Below are 10,865 nucleotides of genomic sequence, written 5' to 3' on the forward strand. Positions count from 1 at the left end.
AGGGCGACAGGCAGTTGGAGCGACTAGACTAATAAGTAAATAACCAAATAAAGAAATAAAATTACACTAAGAGAGCCGCCACTTTAATTGCCTCATTGGAATCCCTTGTCGATGTTATCCCAGGTAGCGCCTCTGTCTAGCGAGATAACAGCCGGGTAATGACTTGGGCTGTTTGGGTCTCCGAGCACCCTCCCTCCCTCCCCTCCCTCCCCTCCCCTCCCACTCCTCTCCTCTCCCTCCCTCCCTTTCTCCCTCCCCCCACTCCTCTCTCTCCCTCTTTCCCTACCTCCCACTCCTCTCCCGCGCCGAATGCTTCTCCTTCCCCTGCCCCTACCCCCATGGGTTTGGTCAGCCTGTCCTTTTCGTTTTTTTTTTTTTTTTTTTTGCCTCTCTCTCTCTCTCTCTCTCTCTCTCTCTCTCTCTCTCTCTCTCTCTCTCTCTCTCTCTCTCTCTCTCTCTCTCTCTCTCCCTCTCTCGCTGCATGTTTATATATATATATATATATATATAATATATATATATATATATATATATATATATATATATATATATATATATATATAGAGAGAGAGAGAGAGAGAGAGAGAGAGAGAGAGAGAGATGAACAGATTAATAAAGTTCTATTTTTCAGTGGATCGTACCAAATTGCTAAGTAACGCGTCCGAAGAACAGAAGAAAAAAACAAGTGTATAAATCATAGCTAGAATCCCCCCCCCAAAAAAAAAAAATAATAAATAAATAAAATAAAATAAAATAGATAAATAATAATAAGTAAAAAAGACAAGCAACAACGACATCAGTTTAAAGAAGATAATGATAAGGTCGAGATTGACAGAAGACGCTAGAACTTTCCGAAACATGTTGCGACACTCGTGATGGATCGGTAGCGCCCGAGGAGATTGATGATAATTATTATCTAATTTCTCTTATCTTATCCTTTCGTGGTTCCTGGCGTCTCTCTCTCTCTCTCTCTCTCTCTCTCAAAAAAAAATAATTTTAAAAAATCAGTGGTTCTTCGTTCGTCTTTATGTCCTTATTTCGAGTTTGTTTTCCGTCACGTTCGCTTTGTGGTATATTAAGTTTCTTGAGTTTCTACAACCCTTTTCCTCTCGTCGACACGCCATCCTTGTCTTCTCATAAACCCTTACCGCCGTGGCCGTGTTAGATAACAACAGATAGGCTGATAACTAGATAACAGGCAAGGGGCAGGGGGGGGTTAGAGAGAGGGAGAGGGAGGAGAGGAGTGAGGGAGGGAAGGAAGGGGAATGGGCTAGGAGGAGGGAGAGGGAGGGAGGGAAGGAAGGGGAATGGGCTAGGAGGAGGGAGAGGGAGGGAGGGAAGGAAGGGGAATGGGCTAGGGGGGAAAGGGAGGGAGTGAAGAGGGAGAGGAGAGAGAGGGAGGAAGGTTAGAGGGTTAGTGGCCAGGGGGGAGGGCAAGGGGAGGGGGGGGAGGGCCTTGTCGTCGGCGATAATGACCGAACTACACTTTGCTTCTCTTTAAGTACAGGTGCTGCCTCGGGGGCTGGCCAGGGGTTTATGGCAGTTTTATTATGGTTTTGTACATTTTCTCCTCCCGTTGTTTTTGTTTCTGCGTGCGTAGGCCTATCCGCGCCTGTTCGAGGGCGTGGGGATGAATGGGCGCGTGGCGGGCGGAGGGCGCAGGACCGGCGGTGAGGAAGGATTGGAAAGGATTGGCAGGGATTGGCATGATGTCGTTCGATCGAAGGACTCGTTGGGGGGAATCGGAGTGCTTGTTTCGGCCCTTTAGGTTTCGTCGTCGGGAGATCGAGAGGGTCGGGGCGTTCGGATGGCGCTGTCTCTTCCTCTTTCGTTCCTCTGGGAGCTACAGCTGCTCTCCTTGATTGAATAGAACGCATAATTAATCAGTTATCGCCTTTAAATGGCAAGTTTCCCCTCCCACACACAGCATCCCACAACAATGACATCATCATCATCTCAATCCATTCCTACAGGACAGCTTACCCCTTTCCCCCGCCTCCCTCCCTTCCTCCCCCTGTACCTCCGTCCTCCTCCCCCTCCCGCTCTCCCATCGCCCTCCTCCCCATCGAGCGACCCCCTCCCCCCTCCCCACTCTTCTCGGCAACTTCTTAGCCCCTCCCCTTTCCCTCGCCGTCCCCCCCCCGCCCCCCCATGCCCCGGGCCGCCCCCACGACCAGAGGCGACGGTGCTGGCGGAGCGTCTCGGAGCGTAGATTATAATTGACAGTCGAGTTGCTGGTGTGAGAGGGTGCGGGAGAGAGAGAGCGGGCGAGCACACAGCGGTTTCGTCCTCGATATACTTACCGTGCTCGTGAAGAGAGAGAGTAAGAGAGACAAGAAGTAGACTTAAAACTTAACGTGCTCGTTCTCGGTAGTGGTGGTTGGGGGAAGAAGAAAGTAAGTGTCTTGAGAGAGGCGGACGGAGAAAGAGGAAGAGAGAGAGAAGAGGATACTTATGCCTGTTAGACGCGACGGCGAACCGTGCCCGTGATTGCGTCTGTGGCACACTCAACGATGACCCTACTAGGTGAGTGTGTGAGTTGAGTGAGTGAATGAGTTGGTGAGTGTTTGCCTTGCCTCCTCCTTCACCTCATCACTATCATCATTACCGTCACCATACCGTCTCTGTGCGAGTTTATGAGGAGCGCTGTGATACGACGAGGCAGTGGAAGAGAGAGTCCGAGATCTGGATTTTAGTGGATATTCTTTCATTTGTGTTTTGGTGTGGTTAGTTGACGCTGCATTCACGGTGGTTGGTGTTATTTCAATTTAATCTTTTTGTAGGGGATTCCGAGTCGTTGTTTTGGGTGCACTACATTTTTATTTTTTTATTTTTTTTTTTTTTTTGTGTGTGTGTGTGATTGTACTGATAATGTGATTTTAAGCATTAGGTGGATTGCGCTTTTCATGCTGGGGATTATGATATGGCGTAACACATTCACCGGAAAGACAGCTCAGAAAACACGAAATGGACCCACGCCGCGGTCAGAAAATGAAGCAAACCTGTTGCATATTTTCCTCTCGCCCAGATTCCCTCGTAGACTTCGCTCACACCGCCGCGCCGCTTGTCTGTGTTAAGCAAAGGTCGCGAGAGTGTACCAGACTTTGTACTCTGGGGAGAAGAGCGTGCAGCGAGCTTTGTCAGGAGTGGAGCTTGAGCGTGACTCAGCGGACGTTACGTTACGACCGCAACGGCGCTGTGACGGATGCCTTCTGAGGCTGTGTGACGCCGTGCATTTCGTCGTGGTTGTGGCGGGGGTCGGGAATGTTGATATAATGGTGAGGTTGATGATGACGATAATAATGGTGAACAGATTTGATATTTGGCGTTTTTTTTCATTTTTTTGTGTGGTTTATTGCTTTATTTTTCATCTTTTTCCGATTTCAGTTTTCGCTCGTCATGATTTACGATCTTTGGAAATTCGATTATTTTCTTATTATCGCATATGATGATATTAGTTATATTTATTTATTGTTGCACTATTTTGATGCTTTTTTGTCGAGGGGGATTTTTGAGTTCAGATTTTAAGGAACGAAATAAATGTTATTTCCACATACAAAGACATCAATCACGCTATCTCTTTCTCCCCTTTTTTCGAAATCTAGAATAAGAGGAATTGGGATGAACGCATTGCAGGGTCGGTTATTGATAAGAAGCCTGCGAGGTTGATGTTGCAAGATCATCAGGCGGTGTGTCATGTGATAATATTATCGTGGTACTTGTGGCTAATTGCTGTTATCGCCCCATTTTATTTCTAATATTTTTTTTACCTTCTCCTCTTCCTCTTTTTTTGCATTATCATCTCGATTACCTCTTCTTTTTCTTTCGTCGTCGTATTCTCTCATCCACCTCCTCTTCCTTCTTCTTCATTAACATGTTTTTCTCCTTTTCTCCCTTTTTGTCTTTTCACTTCTCCTTTTTTCCCTTTCTTTATTGTCTTTTTCTTTTTCTTTTCCTTTTTCCTCTTTCTTCTCCCACTTCTTTTTTATCCTTTATCCTTATTATCTTACCTAACTTTCCTCCACTTTGCTCTCCCTCGTCCTCCCTTCTCCTCCACCCTCCTCTTCCTCCCTTCTCCACCCTCCTCTTCCTCCCTTCTCCTCCACCCTCCTCTTCCTCCCTTCTCCTCCACCTCCTCTTCCTCCCTTCTCCTCCACCCTCCTCTTCCTCCCTTCTCCTCCACCCTCCTCTTCCTCCCTTCTCCTCCACCCTCCTCTTCCTCCCTTCTCCTCCACCCTCCTCTTCCTCCCTTCGCCTCCACCCTCCTCTTCCTCCCTTCGCCTCCACCCTCCTCTTCCTCCCTTCTCTTCCACCCTCCTCTTCCTCCCTTCTCCTCCCTCCTCCTCCCTCCCTCCCTCCCTCCCTCCCTCCCTCCCTCCTCCCCTCCCTCCCTCCCACCTCCTCCCCTCCCTTCCTCCCTCCCTCCCTCCCACCTCCTCCTCCCACCTCCTCCCTCCCTCCCTCCCTCCTCTCCCCCCTCCCTCCCTCCTCTCCCCCCATCGACCTCGTAATAGGCATCTTAACACAGGTTTGCGTTGCGTCTCCTTACGTAATACGGGTCGGGAGTAAGGAAAGGGGGGGGAGGGGGAGATGAAGACAAGAAGGTACGGGTAAGGGGCAATGGGGAGGGGGAGGGGGAAGGGGTTAGGGATGAGTGAGGGGGGGGAAGGAGGTAGGGTAGGGATGAGGGAAGAGTGGAGAGGGGGTTGTGGGTAGGGTAGGGGGCGAGGGAAGAGTGGAGAGGGGGGTTGTGGGTAGGGTAGGGGTGAGGGAAGAGTGGGGAGGGGAGGGATGGAGGGAGGAAGAAAGGGGTAGGGTAGGGGGAGGGAAGGAGGGATGGAGGAGGAAGAGAAAGGTAGGGTAGGGGGTGAGGGAAGGGAGGAGGGGATTTAAGGGGGTTAGGGGGGTTTAGACGGATCCCAGCTACTGTCTGCAGTGGTGTTCTGGCTGATAACACTGGCCAGAGAACTCCGCTCGGTGATAATTTTTCCCCGGCCGGAGGACCCTTGGCGGGGGAGATGGGGGAGGAGGAGAAGGAGGAGGAGGGGGGAAAGGAAAGCAGTAGGAGGGGGAGATGGGCGAGGGGGAGGGGAGGAGGGGAACGTGAACGAGGAGGGGGAGAAGGAAGGGAGATGGGGGAGGGGAGAAGGAGGAGGAGGGGAAAGGGTTGGAGTAGGAGGGGGAGAAGGGGAAAGAAGGTATAGGAAAGATGGAGGCGGGAGGGTGGAAGGGGAGGAGGAGAAGGAAAGGGAAAGGGCTCAAGGGAGGAGAAAGAGAGGGAAGGGCGAGGAGAAGGAAAGGGAAAGGGCTCAAGGGAGGAGAAAGAGAAGGAAGGAGGAGGAGAGAGGAGAGGGGCCAGTGGAGAAGATTAGCAGGTCGTTATGAGGTAACTATGAGCGACACCTTTTGACAAGTGCTGATGCTGGTGGTCCGATGGAGGTGGCGAGGCTATTAGGACTGTAATTCATTCTCTCTCTCTCTCTCTCTCTCTCTCTCTCTCTCTCTCTCTCTCTCTCTCTCTCTCTCTCTCTCTCTCTCTCTCTCTCTCTCTCTTCCCCTCATTCTTTCACCTCCCAATTCTCCCTTTCTCTCACATTCACCACCTCATTCTTCCTTTCCCTCACTTGCACCTCCTATTCTCCCTTTCCCACACTCTTTCACCTTATTTCACCCTCTCCCTCACCCTTTCCCTCATCCTAAAACCTTTCTCCTCTCTCTCTCTCCCTCATCCTTTCGCCTTATTTCCCCCCCCCCCCTGTCTCCCACCCTACCACCTCTCCTCTCATTCCTTATTCTCATTCCTCCCCTTCCACGCCTTTCCCTCCCTGGGACTTGCGCTCGGAGAAGCCCTTGGGGGGTGGGGGTAGGGGGAGGGGAAGGGGAAGGGGAGGGGGATGTCCCAGCGGGGGGAGGGGAGGGGGAGGGGTCATCGTCGCTCAGTTGCCAAGAGTTATTCGTAGCAGATGTGCGGCAGACATTTGTTCCTCGGTGCTCGCGCTTTCTGCATAACGAAGTGTTTTAACACATGTCCGGCAGACGGCATGCTTTCGGGCTTGCTGCGCTTTCGTGCCTCCTCGGCCCCTCCCTTTCCTCCTCTTCCTCCTTTCTTTCATTCTCTCTTTCTTCTCCTCCTTCTTTCTTTCTTCCCTCCTTCTCCTCCTCCTTTCTTTCATTCTCTCTTTCTTCCCTCCTCCTCCTCCTCCTTTCTTTCATTCTCTCTTTCTTCCCTCCTCCTTTCTTTCATTCTCTCTTTCTTCCCTCCTCCTTTCTTTCATTCTCTCTTTAACTTCCCCTCCCTCCTTCTCCTCCTCCTTTCTTTCCTTCTCTCTTTCTTCCCCTCCTCCTTTCTTCCCTCCTTCTCCTTCTTTCTTTCGTCCTCTCTTTCTTCCCTCTTTCTCGTCCTTTCTCTCCTCCTCCTCCTCCTGTTTCTCTTCCAATTTCTGCTGTTGGTCTTCTTGCTGTTCCTCATCCTCCTGTTCGTCCTGCTGTTGCTCCTCCTCCTCCATTTTCTCTTATTTAAGTTGTTGCTGCTCCTCATCTCCCACCTCATTTTTCTGTGTTTCTGGCATTTCTGTTTTCTCCCTTCATGTCTCCCGTCTCTCTCTCTCTTTTCTTACTCCTCCCACCTCCTCCTTGCCCCTTGTTTATTTACTACTTTGTTTGTTTACGTATTCATTCATTACTTAAATATTTTGTTTTGTTTATTGTTGTCCTGAATGTTATTGGGAGTTGCTACTGCACGGTTTCCTGTGAGAGAAGGAGGCGAAAGGGATCTCGCAAGAAAAATGCTCGTGGGAACCGTCTTGGGAGAGAGGGGAAGGGGGGGGCGAAGAAGGTGGTCAGAGCTGGGTCACAAGGGCATGGGAGGTCAACTGACAAGGGGGGGAGGGGGGGACGGGGAGGAGTGGGTCGTGTAGCAGGGTGTCGAGAGTGACCAAATGGGACCACCCGGGGTAGAGGGACAATAGGGAGGGGCAGGGGGGGGGGGGAGGAGAGACGATCCGAGGGAGGTCAAGGGTGACGCGAGGCTGAGGGGGAGGGGGAGGAGGGGGGGGGACGTGCGAGGTCAAGATTGTGCGTGTTGTGGCACCCTGGCTCGTCTTCGTTGTCTCCCCACTCCATTCATTCGTATTTTGTATTTGCTTTATGCAATTGCATAAATACACACACTCACACGCACACACAAACACACACACACACACACACACACACACACACACACACACACACACACACACACACACACACACACACACACACACACACACACCTCCTTTTTTCTCCCACCATGTGTTTGTCTACATGCAAGCGAAATCGAGAGAAAAATTCGCTTCAGCAAGGATATGATGGGAGTCGGGAGGGGGGGGGGGAGCGTGGGAATGTTTTGTGTCAGAGAGAGAGAGAGAGAGAGAGAGAGAGAGAGAGAGAGAGAGGGAGAGAGAGAGAGAGGGGGGGGGGGGGTAAATAGATATCTAGGTAAATAGGTAGATAGAGAGAGAGAGAAAGGTAAATTGATAGGTAGTAAAATAGATAGGTAAATATATAGGGAGAGAGAGAGAGGGAGAGGGAGAGGGAAAGCGAGATGACGAAGCCGCATTGCTGACCCGTGCAGGTGCTGACTCCCCCTCGGAGATGGCCGTCAGCACTACGAAGAAAGGATAAGACTTGTCAGCTTCTGCTCCTCGCCCTGTGTACTCCTCCTCCTCCTCCTCTTAGGTCAGTCAAGGTCATGGGCGACCCACTTCAGCCGACCATGAAACTTGGAAGAATCGGAAACTTGTCTGTTTTGATTTTGTAAGTCCGTTTACATCTGTATCCCTTCCCCGTTCTCCCTCCCCCACCCCCACCCCCCCTCCCCGTCGCTCTCTCCCCCCAAGCTTCTCTTCAAACTTCCCTAAAACGTTGCAGTTATTTTTTTTTCTCTTCTTCTTCTTCTTCTTATTGATTTTAATGGAATCTCCGCTCGGCGTTTTGGACGAGATGAATCGAGAGATAAAAAACAAATGCATTTGAATAACGAGAATTTGGATTGCGTCTGTATCCTCCTCCCTGTCCCCCCCCTCCCCCCCTCCTCCCTTTGTTGACATCATTGGGTCACTCCGCCACACCGCGTGACGAGGGATAAATATAGCCCCTTTGGCACCCACGGCAGCGGTGTCAGTGGCAGGTACCTCGTGTTTGACCTCGTCGGGCGATCAAGTGTCAAGTCAGGTCAAGGGAATCGCATCGTGGTTTAGAAATGGGAGGGAGGAGGAGGGGGAGGGGGGGTGAGAAGGGGAAAAGAAAGACTAGGTCGTATTACGCTGAATTTGCTGATTTTTGCTACGAAGCGTGAGTTGGAGGATGGGGTGGGGGGGTTTCGGGTTGGGTGGGGGTGGGAGTCGGGGTGCATTGGGAACGCTGGTGACGTGTTGCTCTGTTGATATTGGTGATTGGGCGCCGGGAGGGAGTTGGTAGGTCGTGCTTGCGTTTTTTTTTAACACCTTTGCTGTGCGGGAATTGCTCTCAATTTTTACCATTTTCTGCTCTATCTTTCCTGTGCGTGCGTGTGCGTGTGTGTGTGTACGTGTGTGTGCGTACACTTACGTACACGGCAACTAACTCGAACCCGCAGAGACACATGAGCAAATCCACAGAGGCGAAAGACGGTCCCGCGGGAGCTCTGCTTTCCACCTTCCAACTTTGCGGATGTTCTCTCCCTTCCCTCCCCCCCCCCCCTCTTGCTGATCCCATTCTCCCCACCCCTCCTCTTCAGGATCCCAGCCTCCCCACCCCTCCTCTTCTCCTCAGGATCCCCCTCCCCCTTCCCCCCCCCCTCTTTCTCCTAGGATCCCTTCCCCTTCCCCTCCTCTTTCCCTTTCTTCCCCTCCCTCGCCCCTACCCCATTTCTCCTGCCCTTTCTTTTATCACCTACCCTACCTGATTATCTCCTTGCCATTTTCCCTTCATCCTCTCCCCTTCCCTTCCCCTTGCCCTTCCCCTTCCCTCCCCACCCGATTATCTCCCTTACCCATTTTCCCTTCATCCTCTCCCCTTCCCTTCCCCTTGCCCTTCCCCTTCCCTCCTCCTTGCCCTTCCCCTTCCCTCCTCCTTGCCCTTCCCCTTCCCTCCCCCTCCTCCTCCAGAAGTGACCGAGACGTATATTCTGCAAAGAGACAGCTTAATTGGCCTCGACTCGGGTCATTAACCGAGCGGAGGCCTCGGCGTCGGCGGCCACGCTTTGGCACTGGGGCATCGCGGCATCGGGGGAGGGGGGGGGTTGGTGGCGAATGGGGGAAGGGGGAAGAGAGGGGAGGGGGGAAGGGGGAAAGAGGCAAGGGGTTGGTGGCGAAGTGGCGAGGGGAAGGGGGGAGGGGGAACGAGGCAGGGGTTGGTGGCGAAGGGGGGAGGAGGGGAAGAGGCAGGGGTGGTGGCAGAAGTGCGAGGGAAGGGGAAGAGGAAAGGACGTAAAGGGTAGTAATGTAGAGGGGGAGAGAAGGGGGACGAAAGGATGGAGGAGGGAGAGAGGGAGGGAAGAGAAGGAAAGGAGGAAAAGAAAGGGAACGAAAAAAGGCAATGAGGAGAAGAGAGGGGCTAGGGAAGGGAAGGAGAAGAAGAAGAGAGGGGATAGGGAAGGGAAGGAGAAGAAGAAGAGAGGGGATAGGGAAGGGAAGAAGAAGAGAGGGGAGAGGGAAGGGGAATGTTCCAGGTCACTTCTCCCACTTGTTGGCACTTGGGCGCGGGCGACGGCGGCGGCGAGCGGTGCCTGAGTGCCATTGTTCGACGGCGCTGCTTTTTCTCTTCCCATCCTCTCCCTCCCTCCCTTCGCTCTCGCTCGATTTCACTTCGGGTCCCGCCGTTTGATTGATATCTCTCTCTCTCTCCCTCTCTTCCTCCTTCCCTCTCTCTCTTCCTCCTGTCCCTCTCCCCTCTCCCTCCCTTCATCCCTCTCCCTCCCTCTCTCCTCATCCCTTCCCTCCCCTCCTCCTCCTGTCCCTCTCCCCTCTCCCCTCTCCCTCCCTCTCTCCTGTCCCTCTCCCCTCTCCCTCCCTCCCTCCCTTCATCCCTTCATCCCTCTCCCTCCCTCCCTCCCTCCTCCCCCTTTCTCCTTTTTTCTCTTTCATTTGATATGATAGACAAGTGGGATTTATAGCGACACTTTTGGCGTCATGAAAATATTTATTATTATTTCTCTGACGTGATGGGTATGCGGTTATGACGTCACAAGAGTGTTTCTGCCACTTTATTTTCTCACTCTGTCTCTCTTTGCCTCTGCGCTCTGTCTCTCTCTCTCTCTCTCTCTCTCTCTCTCTCTCTCTCTCTCTCTCTATCTCTCTCTCTCTCTCTCTCTCTCTCTCTCTCTCTCTCTCTCTCTCTCTCTCTGTTCTCTCTTCCCTCCCTCCCTCCTTCCCTCTTTCCCTCTCCCTCTCTCTTCCCTCCTTCCTTCCCTCTCTCCCTCTCTTCCCCACCTCCTTCCTCTCTTTCCTCCCTTCCTCCCTCTCTCTCTCTCTTCCCTCCTTCCTTCCCTCTCTCTCTCTTCCCTCCCTCCCTCCTTCCCTCTCTCTCTCTCTCTTCCCTCCTTCCTTCCCTCCTTCCTTCCCTCTCTCTCTCTCTTTCTAACTCTCCTAAACATAAACCCCGTGCACGGATCAGACATTCCCGCTCTCAGTTTATGCTTGGACGTGTTTATGCTGTTCATCATCACGGAGCGTCGAGGCGCGTGATACAAAAAGGCTGTGGTGATACGTCGTGTCCTTTCGGGATGCCGATACGTGGAACTGCGGTGGGGGATGGGGTGGGGGGAGGGGTTGAAGGAGGGGGCGCTCGTAGGCGATGATGCATTATGTCTTGTTTTCTTTCCCGTTTCCTCTTTTTTTTATTCTTAT

General features: G+C 52.2%; 1 protein-coding gene across 1 annotated transcript in view; it reads left to right on the plus strand.

Annotated features, from left to right (window-relative positions):
* Positions 1 to 2,188: 2,188 nt before the first annotated feature.
* LOC113816059 (ETS domain-containing protein Elk-3) overlaps positions 2,189 to 10,865 on the plus strand; it is a gene marked incomplete in the record, with an annotated part of 23,962 nt that continues 15,285 nt past the window's right edge. Inside the window, 1 exon segment of the mRNA XM_070142147.1 lies at positions 2,189 to 2,526. Within this exon segment, the coding sequence (XP_069998248.1) occupies positions 2,514 to 2,526 (13 nt within the window).

This window comes from Penaeus vannamei, chromosome 29 (genome assembly GCF_042767895.1).
Source record: "Penaeus vannamei isolate JL-2024 chromosome 29, ASM4276789v1, whole genome shotgun sequence".
In the NCBI taxonomy this organism is placed as follows: domain Eukaryota; kingdom Metazoa; phylum Arthropoda; class Malacostraca; order Decapoda; family Penaeidae; genus Penaeus; species Penaeus vannamei.